Source organism: Bos indicus, chromosome 4 (genome assembly GCF_029378745.1).
Source record: "Bos indicus isolate NIAB-ARS_2022 breed Sahiwal x Tharparkar chromosome 4, NIAB-ARS_B.indTharparkar_mat_pri_1.0, whole genome shotgun sequence".
In the NCBI taxonomy this organism is placed as follows: Eukaryota; Metazoa; Chordata; class Mammalia; order Artiodactyla; family Bovidae; genus Bos; species Bos indicus.
In genome coordinates, this window is record NC_091763.1 from 81,267,978 (window position 1) to 81,288,509 (window position 20,532).

The 20,532-nt window shown below is 34.3% G+C and overlaps 2 protein-coding genes across 5 annotated transcripts in view; one reads left to right on the forward strand and one right to left on the reverse strand.

The window, feature by feature from the left end:
- MPLKIP (M-phase specific PLK1 interacting protein) overlaps positions 1-17,536 on the forward strand; it is a 36,220-nt gene extending 18,684 nt beyond the window's left edge. Inside the window, exon 2 of the mRNA XM_019958977.2 lies at positions 1-17,536. This exon is cut by the window's left edge and continues 17,173 nt beyond it. The gene's annotated coding sequence lies outside the window, so the exon portion shown is untranslated.
- The window catches only part of CDK13 (cyclin dependent kinase 13), a 122,109-nt gene continuing 107,699 nt past the window's right edge, over positions 6,123-20,532 (reverse strand). Inside the window, exons 10-15 of one of the 4 annotated variants that reach the window (XM_070787280.1) lie at positions 18,112-18,228; positions 17,405-17,536; positions 13,215-13,262; positions 11,494-11,699; positions 8,127-8,396; positions 6,123-7,536 (exon numbers count right to left, since the gene is read on the reverse strand). In XM_070787280.1, the coding sequence (XP_070643381.1) occupies positions 6,686-7,536; positions 8,127-8,396; positions 11,494-11,699; positions 13,215-13,262; positions 17,405-17,536; positions 18,112-18,228 (1,624 nt within the window). In that variant the 3' untranslated portion in view covers positions 6,123-6,685. Of the gene's footprint in view, positions 7,537-8,126; positions 8,577-11,493; positions 11,700-13,214; positions 13,263-17,404; positions 17,537-18,111; positions 18,229-20,532 lie in introns of all 4 variants that reach the window. The other 3 variants (XM_070787279.1, XM_019958980.2, XM_019958979.2) reach the window with 3 other exon arrangements.

Sequence of the window (20,532 nt, forward strand, 5' to 3'; positions counted from 1 at the left end):
ACTATATGATGAATTCCAGAAAAAAGAAAATTACCAACGTTTACCCAAGAAATAGAACCCTGAAAAGATGAAGGACACATGAGGAAATAGAGATACAGTGAAAGAATTGCCTTCAAGAAAAAAGTCAGGTGTTTCTGGATATAAAATAGCATCAACTTAAAAAAAAAAATCAGTTTCAGGATACATAAACCATTCTAAATCAAAAAACATGAGTTTCTATTTTATTCTGTAACACTATCAAAACCTGTTAATTAAAACCAGACCTGCCTCTCATAATAAGTACAGGGTTAGTCAACAGAAGGCAACGGCACCCCACTCTAGTACTCTTGCCTGGAAAATCCCAGGGACGGGGGAGCCTCGTGGGTTGCTGTCTATGGGGTCGCACAGAGTCGTACACGACTGAAGCGACTTCTGAAGTCAACAGAAAACAGCAGTATTTCTAATGAATGGCTCAGTATTAGATTTTACTAAGTGGTGCCTGTCATAGGAGAAAATACAATGAAAAAGCATTGGGGAAAAAAATGAACATCTGATCCTGATAAATGGGTTTCATAAATATTAACATTTTATTTCTAATCTATAGTTTATACATGAGTAAAATACTAAAAATTATACATTCATAAAATCAGAAATAAGAATGCCCATTAACATTCAGTCAACTAGAAAAAGTTAATGTGGACAGTTGTTTTCTTTTTTTAATGACAGCTTTCCTGTATAAGCAGGTGGCTTCCCAGGTAGCGCTAGTGGTAAAGAATCTGCCTGCCAACGCAAGAGATGCAGGTTTGATTCCTCGGCTGGGAAGAGCTCCTGGAGCAGGAAATGGCAACTTCCTTCAGTATCCCTGCCTGGAAAATTTCATGGATGGAGAAGCCTTGCAGGCTAACAGTCCATGGGGCTGCAAAGAGTCAGACATGACTGAGCAGAGCACATACAAGCAGACTAGCTTAAAATACATTATTCATAGCAATATGAAGAGCCCATTTCTAGAAGCAATAACAAATTTTGGAAACTCAGAAAACCAACATGTCAGAACCATAGTAAACTTTCAGAAATTTGAGGAACATGCGAAAAGCAAACAAACAAAAACCCTCATTTAAACAACTGATACGTTTCTAGTTAAAATCCTAAAAGGATGCCTGATAAAAGGGAGTCAAGTGATTCCAAAAGTAAGAAAAAAATCGGCAGAAATAGACAAGAAAGCTTTGGGAAAAGGGACAATTCAATGATCTTCTATCTCAAAACAAATACTATTTCCTGCTATATAGGTGCTACACACAGTTTATGAAGAAAAAATACAAAGGTACTTCTACCAGAAAAGATAGATCAGGGGTGGAACATAACTGAAAGCTCAGAAACAGACCCAAATAAGACACATGATATTTTAAAACTAGGGATAGGATGAAACTGTTTAACAAATGCTGTTGGCATAATTAGTACAGCCATTCAGATAAAGTATAAAGTTGGACCCTTTACCTCACAAGATATAACAATTTAACAAGAACAGTTTAGAATTAAGTGTAAAAGCAGAAAGCCAGAGAGTAAAATAAAATTGTGTAAAAAGTAAAATAACCTTGGACTAGGATAGACTTTTCTAAGAAACCAAAAGGAAAAGATGAATAGACTTGACTACATATAATTAATAAATTTTTCTTTATCAAAATACACCACACAGTATTTTTAAGGTTACAGTTTACAAAAGGCTACCCTCTTTATATAAAAAGCTCTTCCAAGCTACAGGGAGAAATGCCTAATAACTAAACATATAAACAGTTAATAAGAGACACCTGGCTAGCATGAATTTGAATTTCACTAGTAATCAAAGAAATACAAATGAAAATGACTTCTTACCTGTCAAACTGGTAATGATTCAAAATTTTTAAGTACCCAGCATAGCTAAGTGAAAAAGGAAAGTAATAGGAATGTAAAACTTGTGAACCTTTCCTGAGGGCAATGTGAACCTAGCAGAAGTTCAGATGTGTACAATTCACACCAGCAACTCCAAGGAAATTACGTATATTTGTATCCTTCTACTTAGGTAGATTTTCCCTCACATTGTTATTTGTAACAGAAAAGTTAGAAATATTTTGTGTCTAGCAATGAGGAATTGTTAAGTTATGTTTATTCTATAAAGGAGTAATATATAATCACTAAAAAGAGAGTAGACTTGAATTACTGACAAAGATGGATTTTCACAAAATATTAAATGAAAACTAATTACAAAGCTATGGGAAGTATAATCCCATTGTTTTAAAAGATATCCACCAAAGGCAAAATATTAATAGTGGTTATCTCTGTATATGTTCCTACATTTTTGAATATGTAAATATATAAGGAAAAAAAATAAGGGTTCCAGGTTTAAAGTATTGTCTGTAAAACATTACACAACGGTTATAACAAATGGTATATTCCTCACATCAGATAAGCTTATTTCTGAGTCTATTCTGTATATGAGGCAAGAAGAAAACAAGGATAAAAGTAGCCTGGATTTTTAGGGCAGTTTATTTACAGACTATCAAATACAGTCTTTTTTCTTTTGTTAAACAAATGGCTTATATTAAACACATTGGATTTAGGAGTTACGAGACTTGCAAAAAAACCACACCTTGACAACAAATTAATTGTGAAAAAAATATAAAGTGATTCACTACAGAGCCTCATTTTCAATGTGGCATTTTCAATTAGAAAATTCTTTTTTAATGGGACATTTGATATGGTAAAAGGAATAAAACCCACAAAATGTTCTTCTACATAATTCAAAGAACAAGTTCTTTCCAATATGATCAAAATTTTGTTTTCCCCACCTTCAACTGGATCCCCTGACAGCTTTTTTCTTAATAGCTCTTATTTTTAATTACACTAGAAACAGTTTAAGAATTACAAACTTGAAAGAATTTAAAAGCAATGTTTGCAGGCCTGCTGATACCGATCTTCCTCCTACAAACAGAAAATAAGTTTAAAGATTCAGTCTTACTATCTAATTGTTAGGTAACTATTGTCTTAAAAAAGAAAATGAGGAACCTCCCTTCTAAAGACTATCCATATATGAAAAAAACTGTCTCTAGAGGCTCCTAAGTTTTCTAAAATTTTATTTGCCTATTTTTTGAGGCTTTTTTTAAGTTGACTTTTTAAAGTCATCTGTTAAACTAGTTATTCAGTATTTTAAATTATTTTATCAAAAGTATTTTAACAGTTAATTTTCTCATTAAGAAGCATTTACTACAGAATTTAGATATAGCTAAGAACAACCCTGGTAATCCATCTAAGTCTCATTTTTCTTAGCTGTAAAGAGATGGACCAGATTTTAGACTTTGGGGACATCCTATTCAGACTTTTAAAATATCAAAATCATTAACCCAGGGAATCACTGAATCTTTATTCAAATCTCATATTTCAGCTTTACCTAAAAAGAAAGGCAGGGGCCAGGTAAGGGAGCCTAGGGAGAAAAATAATCTAAAATTGGATTAAGTTCATACCAAATACAAAAAAACCTTAACTCAGAAATACCAGATTAGTTTGGAAGCATTTAGGCCATTTATCTTCTACTTTTCTTAAGAAATCTTGATACTTCTTACCAACTGAGCTGCAAACTAGTCAGATCCGATTTAAATTTTGCTTTTATCACTGAATTTCCAATTGTTCTATTTTGCCAGAACTTTGTATCTATTCAAATTTGACTTCAAAATTTGACAGACACATTTTTCTTACTTTCACTTATGTGAAATTTAGATACAGCTGAAGAGCTGCAAATACTACTTCGCTTTTTAAATATTCCTGCTCACTATCAGTGCACTGGAAGTATTATTTAAAGCCTTTGATGTTGATTGATGTACCCCAAGTACTAGAATAGTACCTGGCACTTGGTAGGCACTGAATATTACCCAGAGTTGAGCTCTGAATCATAGCTAAAGCCCTATCCTAATTCACATTCCACAAACTATTAATCAATAAACCCTTAAAACATGAGTCTTTTAAAAGTTCGTGGATGACTGGGACTCTCCAAAAAAAAAAATGGATTGAAGACTTGGGAAACATACTGAGTTACATGCAGAAAAAGCTGCTGTATCAAGAAATACATAAGGGAATTTCACATGGGAAATAATATTTTCTTTTAGTAGGTCAATTTTTTGTATTTTCATTTCATTTGCAATCTGACTTACCTGTTTCTTCCCAAAAATATTTTATGCTCCTTCAATTTCACTCAAGAATACTGATTACTGCAGTTATAACACACAGAATTATTGATTTCATAGCCCTGTTCTTTTCATTAATCCAAATTTACTGAAGTATTAGATGATACTGAAGAAGGCATTAAGAGTTTTACTACCATATTTCATCAATTTTAAGAAGCCTTCTTCCATATAACAACATCTCTGAACTTGGGAAGTATCTTAGCCTTGAGTTGTGTTTAATTGGCAACATTTTTCCTAAGTAGTGTATCTCACAATCAGTGCTGTCTTAGGGTAGTATCAGGAGCTGTAGTTCAAATTTTCAACCTCAAGCAACAATTTCCTTGTCCTCCCAGCCACTTTCCCAATATAAATATATAACTGAAATGTTAGGAAAAACTATCCAAACACAATTCAATTTTATATAAAATATTTAATTTTTAAAACACAGGCTATTCATGTCACATAAATATCTTCAATTTTAGGTTAGCTGCTATGGTCAGCAGAATTATCAAGTGTGACTATTAAGAATAACTTAGATACTGTCACTTATAGGAAAGTCTAAAGCTCTAAGACTCACCATATTAAAATTTCAGATACTTGAATACTGTAGCTATTTTGCTAAATTTCAAAATATTTCTTCACTTCCTGCAATGTAGTTTTAGTATAAGTTGTTAGTATTCAATATTCAAATAAAAGCATAATTATTTTCTTTCATTCATTTCTTTCTCAACAACAAAAAAACTCCATCAAAAGATAAAATGGTCAACTGACATGAACTCATTTTATAGCAGTAAAATGGTAAATTATTCACTTTACAAACTATAATGCTTTCCATATACTGTTTGCAATGAACGTTCACAAGTCAGATAGAGGGCACAAGATTAAAAGACTGACTTTAGAACTGGAGCAATATTCATTCAATAACAGTTGTTCCAATTTAAGATTCCAATCAAAAAATAAGTTACCAGGAGAACGATTAAAAAACAAAATGGTTAATTGGCATTTAGTGCTAATGGAAACACTGGTTATTTACCTTTGGTTCCTTTCTAGGATTACTATAATGGTACATGTGTTTGAGTGTGCACAAAAGAACTTGACACCATTACAGTTTAAATAAGGGTTAGTCCATCATTCTAAAATGAACTAAAATACAGTTACTCTAGGTATGGCAGATGTTGTAGTAAACCTTACAGAAAGTGAGAGAGAGAATAAGAGGGTTTTTTGCACTACTTTTTCTTTTCACTTGAATAAATTCAATCTAGGCAATGTTTCTAGTTAGCCGGTAAAGTGAACAGAGTTAACTTTGTGTTAGATGGCAATTATATAATTTAAAAAGTGGTGTTTGCCACCCCTCCCCCCATGAACTGTACCTGAATTATGCAAATTCTGTTATTAAGCCTTGTTGCTTTGCTATTGCCCTCCAACTACCCATGACAAAAGGAAACAGGGACAATGCGGCAGCCTGAAAGAAAACGAGACTCTCAAATGCTCATTTAGCTATTACTCTCCACCATTTAAATGACGAAACTTTTTAGAACTTTTCCTCAGAAGTTAACAGAAGGTGCTGATGGGAGCTGGACTTTTATTCTCTGCTCTCACTCCCCTGTCAAGAGAAGGTGGTGTTGGAAGGTAACAGAGCCCAAAGAAAAGGAGAAAGTGTGACAGGGAGAGGGAATGGACCTAACAGGAACTGAACAGGCAGCCCCTGGACACTTGAGAGCCCTCTGCCTCTTCAATACATTGATTCCCTTTAGAAGACAAATGGGTGTAAAGGTTAACTACTTTTTCAGACCTTAAGCTTACCTGTTAAGGCACTTACTTACCCTCCCCACCCCACCCATATTTTTCATATAAAACCCACTATTTCGTTTGAATGCATTTTGCTAGGCTATGATAATCTGCAAAATAAAACAAAAATAACATTGACCATTTTTTTTATATAAAACTGTTGCATCAAGAGAAAGGTTGTGTTTTATTTTCTGAAATGAGCACAAAGTACACCTTTCACAATAACACTGAAAGCAGGTGCAAAGACTGACAGTGACCTTTGACTAAAGGTAGCTTTGTAAAAAGAAAAATACCAAATAAATCAGTGCCCTTTCTGATTGTTGTAAAACTGGAGGGGGGAGGGGCCGGGTGGTTGTTACATAAAAGTTGGTCCAAACTTACAAAAAAGCACAAATGTGCATAGTTCAGAAGATCTGCAAGAGGGCCATAAAAGACTTTTATGTCCCTAAGATTAGCATCCACTTAAAACTGCAAGAATACAAAATAAAATTGTTAACTAGAATTTGTGAAGATGTACAATCAATAGATCTAGGTTTTAGAACAGCATGAATTTAAGCAAAGGTTTTTTTTTTGTCTTTTTTTTAACTATTGTATGCAAGACCCTTTTCCACATAAAAATAAAGCTGTTGTTGAATTAATATTATTCAAGTCTCTTGGATTGCTGCTTTAAATTGCAGCTAGAAAAGTCTTTCCAGATAAAAATGATGTGCCTGAGGAAAAACAGATACTCAGTATGGTAACCCTCTGCCTCGACCTCTGCCAGCTGATGTGCTAATGTGTCCCCTGTATCCTTGTGAATACCCAGGTCCTTGGGCAGGAGAAGTCCAGGTCTGTCCATGCATGAGGCCATGGCCACCTGGGGTTTCCTGTAAGGAACCACCATAGTTATAGTTGTGCATCTTTGCTGGCAAAGGATGAGTACTCTCTGGCCCTGTGGAAGGGTCACTGCTGTTTGCCAGCACTGCAATGGGGCCATGGCTATATTCAAATCTATGGTCCTTGTCTCCACTAAACAACATGGGACCTGTATTGAGGTAAATGTCTCCGTATCCAGCTACCGAACTGGGAAATGACTCGGAAAAGGCAGAAGGCTGAGGTGGACCACCAGAATGAGATGAAGTAGTACTGTAGTTATCCAAGGACTGAATATCTGAGTTTCCCATGAAGCTACGTCGTTCCAATGGTGGAGCAGAGGCGCTTCCAAGACCGTCATTGCTAACATAAGGAGCAGAAGAGAAAGAAGAGGATCCAAAATTGTCCTTGTAGTCTGAAGAAGGTACATAAGTATCTCCTGCTTGGTAATCAATACCACTTTCTCTTTTGGGGTCGTCCTGGGGCTGATGCTGAGCAAGGAGCTGTAACAGGGCTGCTTTCACTCCGGCATGAGGGTCAGTTAACGAAGAACTAGTGGTGGGTACATGCTGGTTTTCTGTCCGGTAATCTAGATCTTCTTCAGTGACTGGTGGTGGCTCCGGAGGTTCAGGAGGTCGCTGATCGGGAGGCAGAATACGAGGCCGGTCCGGTTCTGGTGTGAGCTCCAATAGCCTCATATCTTGGTGCTGAATCAGGTCATCTTGCCCTAAGTGAAACAAAGCAAAAAAGAGAGTTGAAAGTTACCATGGAAAACAAAAGTTTCAAAATACTCAGTGTTCCCTAAATGGCATAAGAAGTTCCATCCCTAGCAAAAAAACAACCAACCAACCAAAAACTCAAACAAAAACCACCCAAAAGTCAAATGAAAAATTAAAAGGTATATGTAAGTACTAATATTCATTTGAGTTTATGGTGACAGAAAAATTTTATTGTATTTGATTTTTTAAAGTCATCTCAAATGTACCTATCTATGGCTTAAACAAAAGCTACTATATATGTAAAGTTCCTGCTTTGGTCAATCATCCAGTTATAAATGGAGTAAAAGATTACTTTTTTAGCATAGATTACATGAGAAACATCTACAGCATTATTATGAGTTCTACTTACTGCCCACAGACAATTAAAGAATCAATTCCTAGGAGTATACAGACTAAGAAACCAACCTATAACCAGTAACCTGAGTATTTTCAGGACATCAGCTAGCAAAGCTAAACAATACACATTACAGATAATCAGCAGCAGCAAGAAAAGAGCGTGAGAGCAGCCGGGTCCGCGGTCTGCTATCTGCACACTCACCCGACGCCGGCGTGGCAGGCTCTGGAGGCGGCCGGAGCTGTAATGGTGCTTCATGACCCGACCCATTTTCCCTCTCTTCCAGCAGCACGTCTTTCTGCTTTGACTGCTGAGCCTTTATTAACTGAGTCAACAGAACCGCAAATGCGCTCTGCACAGCCGCCTGGGCCGCATCAGGCTCCACTTTAGGCTGCATGTTCTGAGAAGGCTGAATTCCTCCCAATGGTTTCGAAGACTCCTGTTGTGGTGTTGATGGATCTGTCTGTTTTTCACCTGTTGCCAAAATTCCAGCAGGAAGGTTTATTTTATTTAGCTGCTGCTGAGTCTCAGAGTTTACCTTAATGTTCAACACTTGGACAAAATCAGCCATATTAACACTTGTTTTAGACTGTAGTAGGTTTAGCAGAATTGCCAATTCACTGTGGTTTAACTGCTGTCCAGGGCCTGTTTTTACTAAAACAAAATTTGTATTGGTTAGAATTGCCATAATTCACAGCTCCCCCTCCCAACAAAATGCCTCTGTATCACCATTTTAAAAGGTACATGTGTGGGACAGTGTTTAAGAAATACTGTGAAAAGGGAATCTTATTCTAGTTCAATTTCATGTACATTTAAGATGTTCAGTGCACATAAGTTAAAAAAGAAAAAGAACTGCAGCCCATTTTGAATAAATTATCTTTAAGGGTAAATACTTCAAACGGAAAATCAAGACCAGCATTAGAAGCCCATACTATAGACATGACCAGGAAATCGCACCTGTGGATGGGCACTGGTGATGATGACAGCTACAATTTCAGGTTACTCTCTGAGCATATCCTTTATTCCTCACAACAACCGTATAAGGCATGCTTAATTACTGGCCCCACTTTTAAAAAAAAAAACAAAAAGCAAAACTGAAGAAGAAACTGGCATCCAGAGAGACTGAATAACTTGCTTAAGGTCACAAACTCTGTAAGTGGCAGAAATGAGATCTGAACCCAGATATTATGATTCCAGAGTCTGAACTTTTAACCATTTTCTATACTGCTCATCTAAAATAATGCTTCTTTTTTAAGAACCTAACCTTATCTTTGCAGTAAATTCAAACTGGATTTTATAGACTGTCTGATATAATGTCTTTTATTCAAATTGCCTTTATTTAAAGTTAAGCCCTCTGGGTAAATTAGGAACTTCTACAGAAGCATGCGTATCATGTACATATATATGTGTGTGCTTAGTCACTCAGTCGTGTCCAACTTTTTGCAACCCTTTGGACTGTTGCCCACTGGGTTCCTCTGTCCATAGGATTTTTCAGGCAAGAATACTGGAGTGAGTTGCCACTTCTGACTCCAGGGGATGTTCCCTACCTAGGGATCAAACCCATATCTCCTGCGTCTCCTGCATTGCAGGCAGATTCTTTACCCACTGAGACATCGGGGAAGCCCATTTACATATACCATGGCATTAATTCATCACCTATAAAACAGGTTGTCTTTCTTTTTCTAATTTTCTATTTAGACTTGTGATGGTTTATACAGGTTCTTATGCAAACTTACCTGAGTCATAATAACACGAAGGCCCTGTACATAATACTATATACATTAAGTGATAATACAGATACTGATAAGCAATTTCTATAACCACAGATGACAGACTAATAGAATTCTAAGATGAAAATGTGATGATTAATTCTATTTTTAATATATTCTCTTTACATATTTTAGTCTCCATGTGAGCTCAGAGTACCCTTTAACTATGGTGTCTCATCTACAGAAGGGACATTTTTAGTTCATGACACTTACTGATGATGTAAAAAAATGGAGCTAAGAAGATTCATTCATATTTCAAAAAAAAATAGAATAACAGTGACAGTTTGAATAGAGAAGAAAGAAAAATGAAATTCTACCATTAACAGAGTTGTAAACATGTAGAGCTAAGAAATAATACAAAATGAGCCCAAATTTCATTTTTAATCAGCTAAAATAGAGTGCAGTAACTCTCTTCTATTCCACTAGGCTGCCAGTGGAATAAGGACATGAGTTCCATGAAGAGAAGTAGAAATACAGACCTGGTATTTTTCTTAAGGAATATAACAACTGTTACCTGGGACAAGTGACCACCATCCAAATTACTTATAATCATCTCAAAGCTTTTTTTAGAAGTAGATGGTATATAAAACAAGTGACACAAACACAAACCAAGAAAACTTCTGTTGCTTCTCTTTTGTCTTTCTCCAAGTTTTACTATTTTAAACATGAAGAGAAATGATATTGAACTTGATATAGATAGCCCTCACTTTGTATAACAAAGGTGTTTTCTCCTAAGCTACGAATATCAAGTATTTCCATGTACAAGGGGAATTCACTATTTCAAGAAACTCTGAAGAATACTTCTGAAAAACAACTAATTATTTTTCATTTTTAAAGTAACATCAACACTTTATATGTAATCTGACCAAGGTCAAGTCTAGCTTGTGGATTACATGAGAAAGTATTAAAGGTAATCTTCCTCAAGCTTTCTCAGCTAGTCTACTCTCTATTTATACTTAACCACCAAAAGTTCAATCTGATCCACAGATCTGTTTTAATCAACTAACTCATAGGTCAATATTTACTCATATCTTAATAAGTTTAGGGCTATTTGTCATGTTTAATAAAACACCACACACAACACATTTATTTCTTATATCTGTCTTCATAAAAAAAGTTAAAGTGAAAGTTTTCTGGATGCTTGAGGCAAAATGAGGGAGTGGATTCTATTTTTTTTTAATTGTTAACTAAGAGAGAGAAAAAACACTTCTAACAACACTGAAGAGATTGGTTTCTCATAAAAAAGCTTACTCTTGTAACAGATTGAATCAGAGGAAAAAATTTAAGTTTCCTCAAAATACCCTTCTTTATCATACTTCAAATCATTTTGGACACAATGTCAGATTCCAGTGTTTGAGATTCTGTAATAGAGTGGGAAATATTTTAAAAGTGACCTGAGAACATTATAAATAGTATGAAAGAGCTTTGAGTATGATTTATGGCTGTTTTCTTGTATCTTTCGTCCTCCTCCTTAGACGCATCCACAGACACTGAATGCGGAGCCTCAAAAAGCAGTGTTAGTAAAAGATCTACTGACTCTCGCGTCAAGGGAAAAAGCAGAGAAATCTGACCAATCACTAATTATATGTAATCTGATACAGTTTATAAATTAATCTTACCTTGAGAGTGCTTAATATTATGTTGCTATAGCAGTGAAACATCTGTACTAGCACAATCAAATAATAAGGAATGTCAAATTCAGTGCTCAACTTTTAGCCACAAGAGCTTTAACACTACAGCAATACAGTTAACGGCAACCACAAAACAATGTGAAGCGAACCAACCCATGAAGTACTACTGACCAGGTGCTGCATTCGAGTTGCCCTGAGGTTTCAGCTGTGAAGACGGCAGCACACTCTGGGGCGTGCTAGTTCTGCTGTCATCCATGCCCAGAGACAAGTCCTTTCTGGGGGCTTTAACTGTGGAAACATCATCAGTCATGCCCATCTGCTTCTGTCGTCTTCGCTTTTTACTCCATAACTCATGACAGTCTTGCCATAATGGAAGGCTGGGGGAAAAAAGTATTAAATTGTTTGTCAATGGCATCTCTTAACAACAACAAAATGCTAATACTTAGCGTTTGCTAATATACAGCAAATATATAGTGAAATGCCAATATACATCACCAAAGCTGCCACCCCCACTCCCCTCCAAGTTTTCTTGGAAGATTTCTCACACAGGTCTTATAAACTCCTCCAACACAAATCATTCACGTGTCTGTATAGGTTTCACCTATACAGACAAACTGTTTTTCTGTGGCTTCTGTATAATCAATGAATAACAACTTATTAAAACTATGAATGAAGAGTAAATGTTCATAAAAGTAGGTTACTATTATCTTTGGTGCAATCTTTTAAAGCCAATTCTCACACTGTACATCATACACTGAATAGGACATGAAAAAAAGGTGAAAAATATGCCACTTGCAGAAAATAGACACAGAATTAAAAAGTAGCAGAGGCTAGGACATAACGTTTGTGAAAAACTTTCTAGTACAAGCTTTTTACTTTTTGATATCCTCTTATTTGCTTCTATAATCAAATGCTCTAGAATTAAACTGATGCTAAAGAGGAGTTTCAAAAACAGATTGTAATCCAGGCTTATCACTTATACTTATCATTGAGAGTTTTGAATAACTAGCAATTATCAAAGTTATCCACAATTCTGAAACAATTTTTTTGTGTAATTTCACAGAATTCACAACACTGAAGAATAACTTTTGCTTAAAAAAGACATAAATACTTGATTTATAAATATTTTCTTCTTACCCTAATAAAAAATCCAATGGGAAGTTACTATGATATCTATTTTAAAGATAAGAAAATTGAGGCTTGGAAAGGTTAATAAACTTGCCCAGAATATCTATAAATTCCCTTAAGCAGCCCCAACCTAGTCTTCAACCTGGATATGTTAACCTCTAGGGATACAATAATATTTTCTGATGGAGTATACCTGAAATTGTTCTAAAAGTTCCATATTCATGTGTCCGCTTTCCTAAAACTGATCTTTGAGAAGGGCCTGCATGTTCAGAAAGTTCTTTCACACGTCCTCTTTCACAGTTTTATCTCATGTTATAAAATAAAGGCATATGCAACAATATTGTCGAATCTTAGCAATATAATATTAAGTTTAAAAAAAAGTCATTCCCAAAAGATTACAAACAGCATGACACTTTCATAAAATTAAAAGCAACTAAAATTGTAAAATATAACTTTTTATGAGTACATTTAGATGGCAACAAAAAGTATATACAAAAGAAAACAGGGATGATGGTTACCTCCAGTGGAGGAAGGCAAGGGGGATAGGTCATGGGCGGAGAGGATACGATATGAGTAAAGTAAGTTATTGTCAAGGTTCGAGCTTTTATTCAGTAAGTTCATGGCTGCTTATTAACATCATTTAAAATAACTAAGTGACTAAAAGAATAAAAGAGAGCCATGCATGGACCAATGATGAGTGACACAAGAATTATGATTAAACCAAATCTATGCACCTGAGGTCCAAAAACAAAACAAAGGCATACCTCTCAGTCATCTTACTATGATGCATTGCCTCAGCGTGTAAAAACCTCCTGGAGTAACAAACAAAGGGACAATTTGAAATATTGATATTGGGAAGCTTTAAGGCATCATAAACCTGCCAAAGACTTTGCTTTCTGTATTTGTGTGTGTGTGTGTGTGTGTCTGTATGTATGTGTATTGTAAGGTATGTAACCTTAGCCACTGTTGGGGTTATTCTGAATTCAGACATACTGCAGTACTGTCCTAAGGAGGCTAGAGTGATTTTATTTTTTCCATGCTGATGTTCAGAGAATGCATTGCTCTTGTGGGAGAGTCCCATAAGAATAAAGCAAAGAAACCCACTAAGAAGGGATTTTGTTCCCTTCCACAATTTAACGGTAAGAGATTTGTTATGGATGATCTCAACACTCGGAAAGATAAACATTACCCAACAAATAGTAATAGGTTAGTGATGCTATTACATGTACTGGGAATGTTTCCCGGACAACCTAATTTTTAATGTGCTCTTTTCTAAATGTTCAAATACAGGCTCAGGTACTTACTTACTGTGTCTCATAGGCAAGTAACTTGACCTCTGTGCCTCACTTTCCTTATCTTTAAAAACGGAGTTAACAAAACAATCTACCTTGTGGAGTAGAAGTAAATGTATGTTAACATATGTGAGCACCTAGACAGTGCCTTTCACACAGCAAGCATTATATTCATGTTTCATCATTCAGAAAGGTAGTTTCAAAGTATTTTGTATTTAATTATATCACAAAATATTTATTCCATTTACAGTTGATATTTATCTTATGAATTGTTTAAAGCCTTTTACTTGCTTTTAAGGAAAAATAAAATTATAGACTAGCTGCTAGCCTAATCCACTTTTTAGCAAAGTGCACTATTTCATTAAATACATTAAAAAAGTTTGACAGGATATCTAGTAAAATTAATGACATTTATTTTTAATACCATACTCATTTGATTATTCCTAAAAAGCTGTTAACAAGAGTTTAATACATACGCTATTTCCCAAAGGAATACCAATGCCTTTCTTTATAGTTCTCACCTTCACATTTTACAATTTTAACTACCATTACCATAAGAAAATAATAAAGAGATACGTTATACTATTTATATAGCCTTTTATTTAAATATTAGATCAATATCATAATTTCAACCTGACTGCTTTAGTGATTGATGTACCTAACAAAGATAAATCCCATAATTTATTACTGGTTGAATAGAATGTTCACCAAAATGTGTACTAACATGTTTATTTTTAATGGAAAAATATAGTCCAGTGTGTTCTGATAAAAATCAAATCAATTTAGGTTATGTGTTTGATAGTATGAACAGTTTCCTATTAGGTTATGTGGCAAATATTTTCCATAAATCAAATGGGATGCACCTACAGTTTCAACAATTCTGACAAAAGCATATATTTTTAATATGTAATAAGAAATACAATTTAACAAAAGTATTAATTGGTTAAGTAGCACTAAAATTACATGTTGACTTCCTAAGTGCAAATAAAAAGTAAAAAGTATAAGAAGTCATGTAATAAATATTGGTAAAGTTCTTTGGCTTATTCTTTCAAAATTTGAAAAAAATAAATGATTAATGACTGGTTAAGCAATCTTTTGCAAGTCATGTGGTTTCTAATTCTTTGCTGTCAAGAAAATTAGAGAAAGAATCTTGAATTGACATCTGAAAGATCATTAAAATAATTGTTGATGACAGAGCACTGTGATCTTGGGGACGTAATATGTAAGAAGTTCAAAAAACTCAGTGATTTAACTATGACAAAACTCCATCCGGTCTCAAATGCTTATTTTAAAAGGGTACTTACAAAATTTTTAAAATTACCATTAATGTGCAACTACATCTCATTCTAGAATATGTAACATTAATAAATAGATACGCAAATCACTTGAAAAAAATCTCAACTCTATTTCATTAAGGTTGCATCTCTGATAAAATGTACTGTTAGTTTATTTTCTTTTAACTAAAATATGCACTGCTGATTAAGAAGAAAATGCTTCATAGTCAGAGGAAATTTTTAAAAATTCCCACTCATATATATATACTTGTTTTAAAGAAGTACAACAGGGTCATCAATAAAATATTTTCAAGCATAAATATATGCTACATTAAAAACCTGCAGAAGCAATGTAAGTTCATACACACAAAAACCCAATGATGTCCAATTGTTGAAAAGTCTGTTCATACATTTCTAAGTGAATATTGATTAATATCAAATGTAAGGTATTTTGATTCCACTAGATACATTTACAAGATAACTACTGTATTTAAAAGTGTCTACAATTACACACTGAAAGTCGTATCTTTTGTACCTTGATTTTAAAAGTTTAGATGGCAGTTTAAAATGTGCTCAATCCAGTTTTACCAGAATTTTTTTGTGTGGACCACTTAAACCAAGATATCAATTTAGCACTACCAATAATGGGAGAAAAATTACGTTACATTCCTCTTGATGTGATACAGCAGGAAATACATATCATCACCCTAAGTAGTATTCTTGCTAAAAAAAAAAACAAAAATATACTCCAATTACTGGTTACACTAGTTCTGATCATGAGGAAGTAATTAAAGCCAGACTGTAGAATGCTTTACAAAATAGCTAGCTTATCAAAAATGTCAATGTCATAAAAGTCTTCCCTGGAGACTGAAGAGACATGACAACTAAATGAAATGTGTGAGCTTGGAATAAATTCTTCACCCAAATAACCAAACCAAAACAAAACAAACAAAAAACAGAGTATAAAGGCAATTATTGGGCCAACTAGAGAAATTTGAATATAAAATCTATTAGATATTTAAATGTTAAATTTCCTCTGTTTCATAATGATATTGTAGTTATACAGAATAAAGTCCTAATTCTTATACATAACATGGTGAATGTGAAATGTCATTTCCACAATAATCAAATAGTTCAGGAAAAAAGATAGTGATAAATATGTCCAAATATCAGTTGTGTTGAATCTAGATGAAGTATATATGAATGCTCATTGTATTATTCTATTTTTCTGTATAGAGTTGAAAATTTTCAAAATCAGAAGTTAAAAGGGGTACTAAAGCCAAAATTTCAAGACAGCTGACATATACTATAAGCAAAAAAAAAAAAAAAAAATCCATGAAACAATTCAACAGTGAGTGATTCAGGTTCCTCAGCGTGTCAGATGATAGATCCTTTCTGCCTTTCAAAACATCTCACAAAGGCTATTCATATACAGTTCAATAAAAAACAAAGCCAAGTATGATGGATCTCACAGAACTGTAGTAAGACCAGTTTCATTAATTAAGTGGAAGAGTCAGGATTTGAACTCCAAAGCCCATGTTTGTTCACTCACAATATGCTAACTGTTATTACATGGACACACTTTGTTATTATAGGAACAGGTTTGCTTTTATGACACTCATCATCATTTTCAAAATTACTAACAAAATCTCTACAAACTTCCCATGTTCTATCAAGGAGAATGAAATGGACTGCTTTATCCCCTTCCCCAAATCAATCCTAGAGAAATTACAGGAACCACAAAGGAGTGAAAGAGTCAAGAACTCAGCCACTCTGACTCCCAAACTCTATGCATTTCCTGCCTCCCAACCCCACCACAGACAGTGAACTCATTCTATACAGGCTTTTGATACTAATATTCTTTCACTCAGTGGTAAGAATTTTCTATTGTATAGTCCGCTAAGGAGTATTTCAGAACCTCTTTTTGTTACAGAACTAACTCAAATTTGATAGCTGGCTTCACCCTTTACTAGATTTGTATTCTTGGGCAAGTTTCTTAACCTCTCTGAACCTGTTTGCATCTCTGTAAAATGGTGATAATAATACCCACTTCCTAAGATTATAAAGATTAATGTACTACATGAGAAATGCTTAGCATAGCACTCAGGATTTTAGCTACAGCAAGTAATATTGATAGAAGCAGTACTACAATAGCAGCAGCAGTGACTTTTTTTTTAAGAGTTGAACTATATTAATAAAAATAGCTACAGGAAAGCTGCTTTTGCTGGTCTGATGTTTACCTGAACATTTGATGTGCAAATTATATGTACTACTGCTATCCTATTTATTCTTTTTCTTTTGACTTAACTAACCACATAATAGCTTGATAGTTCCATACAGATATTATTAAAATTGTCCACATTTTGCATATGGTAAAAAGTTACTTACTCTGGTGGAGGCATTTTTGAGGGTTCCACATCCCGTAGGAACTCACACTGAAGAGCCTGCTCTGCAGTGCAGCGCTTACTAGGATCCAAGGCGAGCATGTAATCAAATAAGTCTAGTGCGGCTGCAGGAATACTGGCATGAGAGGATTACAAAAGTCATGCGAGTTCTTTTGACTCAAGTTTAATGTTTCTGTAGGAGCTTAAAACATTAGCATTTTGTAACACATTTGCAACAGTTTATTCCAATAAGTTACAAATCTTCCTTTGAAGTAATGCTTATTTTTTACATAATTTTGTAAGTATTATCCTAAATAATTTGAAAACTGGCAAACAAGAGCATATTTATTACCCTATGGGCAATTTGCTGTTTTAACATTAACTAAGAACTGAACAGAATAGTTTCCTACAACAAAATAAAAAGCTGAATTCAAGTATCTTGAAAATGGTTTCATTAAAATTTTAAATGATATTGTTAAACTTCTCTCAGGTAAACACTAAATCAAACACACAACCCAAATAACTGATTTCATAAAGATGGTGAAATGCTTACTTGCATGTAGCAAAGGGACATTCAAAATTAAATGATATAGTAGAATTGTGATAGGTCTACCTTAGGTCAACAGAGGCTAGAATTACATTTAGAATTCTAAAGAAGTAACTTTGTAAAAAAATCAATGCAATATGGATGTTTAAGCATCCCCTTCTTACAAAACAAATTCTTCTCTTAACTTTCGACGATATTGCTTCTTTGGTTTCATGGTGTTGAAATACGGTAGTTTGATTACATCAGGCCACACTGCAGGACATGGACTCCCACATATACGGCTAAACAACACATAAAAAGAAGTACATCAATATAAACTACATCGAGAAAATAATACATACAAATGCTATACAAAACAACTCCTTTTTAAATATACAAAAGCTGAAGTTCTGATATAATGTATAAAAGTTTCATTAAATATTTTTGTCATCCCAAATAAACTGTTTAAAGAATTTCTTTTCAGTGAATGCTTTTAACACTCTATAAACATTCCAATTTCTAGAAAGAAAACCTTCGTATTTGCAAAATCAAATCTTAAAGACACAGGTAATATTCAAAATATGTTGAGCATATTTTTAACCAAAATTTTAAATTTTTATACCAACTGAGGAACTAGAGTTTAGTATATGTATCCTCTGGTTTTGCAGGTACCTATCATTACCACTTCTCATTAATATAATGAAGCTTGCAATAACCGCAGAAAAGATTTCCTACACTGAAGACACTAACTAAACTGTATAGACTGCTGCTGAATTTGATCAACTAGAGAACACTAAAAGTCACATTCCTGAAACATGTTCTTCAATTTCAGTAGCACCTCTGATTTCAAGGTATTTAGAACTTTTAACTGCTTTACTCTCTGTATCTTGAAATCCCTCACTATTCTTATAGTAAGTCCTTCATAAACTAAAGAAATGCTGTTAACAGATAACTCTAGCTGGTAAACATTTTAAAATGCTTTGGTAGTATGTGCTTAACTCAAGTATACTGAATCTCAAGAATAAATGTGTATCTTATATAAAATTACCAGCTGACCTTCATATACAAAAAGAAAAGGTCCATGCATCACTGACTTAAAAGTAAAAATATTCTACACATAAATACATGTACTAAGGTACAGAAGCAAGTGACAACTAAAGTTGCCATTCTTCAGCAGACCTTAAGATACTACATTAGAAACATTTATACCAGATGATGAGAGCATTTTTAAAGCTGTGTCACTGAAACTGCATTTTGTTTCAATACAGTTTATGATTTTTGTAAATCCAAGCTTTTAAGATCTTACTCTTCAATATGCCTATCTCTTCTTCCTTTCAACCTCATTCTCACAACCTCCTCAAAAGGAGAGAAGGCCAAACTCAGGAGCATGGTTCTCTATGATCGGGTCCCAAACTGTCTTCCTCATTCTCATCTTTCAACTCATCTCTCCACAGGCCAACCACTCCTCCATGTCTTTGTTCATACTCCTTCTTCCTAGATTCTACCTAGCTGAATCCTTTTCACTCCTGAAGATGCACATCAAAAGTAATCTATTTACAATGTTTTCTGTATCCTCGCTGCCCAGAATAGTCACTTTCTACATGCTCCTGATATCTTTTTATTTCTATTTATTTTAAAAGTAATCTGTTTATTTTCTGTATCCTCGCTGTCCAGAATAGTCACTTTCTACATGCTCCTGATTTCTTTTGACCCTATTTCATCCTGCTTTACATGTTAGTTGTTTACATGACTTTATCTTACTAAATTATGGTAAGAGAATCACTCTTGCACTTTCATATATTACATAAATATAAATAATCAATCCCTTGCAGATTGATCTGCACCGTAATAGAATTATAAAGTACACTGGAATAAAGAAAATGAAAGATACTTTAAACTACAGAAATATAAGAAAATGTACTTGAGTTAGAGAAGAGATACAGACTTTTGCCTACAACTCAAAGGATAAGTAAACAATAAACAGGAAAGGGAATAAGAGAAATATGTTACTGGCAAAGGTTAATGCACAGGCAAAGTCATGACAATAGCAAAGTATAACATTCGGGAGGCAGATCAACGAAAGTGGTATAGGTGGAGTTTGGGGCTACAGAGGTTTATTTGGAAACACAGACAGGGGTCACACAACAGTCTTATGAGGCAGCCTGCCTAACTACAATGAAGACAGACTTTGAAAACAAACTTTAGACCTAAACGCTATCTGTGTGATATTGGTGAAACTGTGCTGCTTAGAATCTGTTGCTCTTTTGTAAAATGGAGATTCATTTTATTTCAGAGCTGTGAAAGTAAATGATCCAGTATCTGGCTCATTAATAGCCTTATAATAGAAATCAGCTTCATTATCTCATACCTAAAGACTTCTATTTTATATATTCTGGGAAGATAGTTGACTGGGAAAGTTATCTAACTGGGAGCAGCATACAGGATGGAATACACATTCTAAGATAAGGAAAAATTTTAGAAATTAGGAAAGTAGACATGACAGCAACTGATAACTGCATTTTAGCAAAATCAGTGTCTGATAATCAATTAGCTATCCCTAAATCATTTCTGAAGACATTCTGAAATTCATCATATGCTAAATCCCT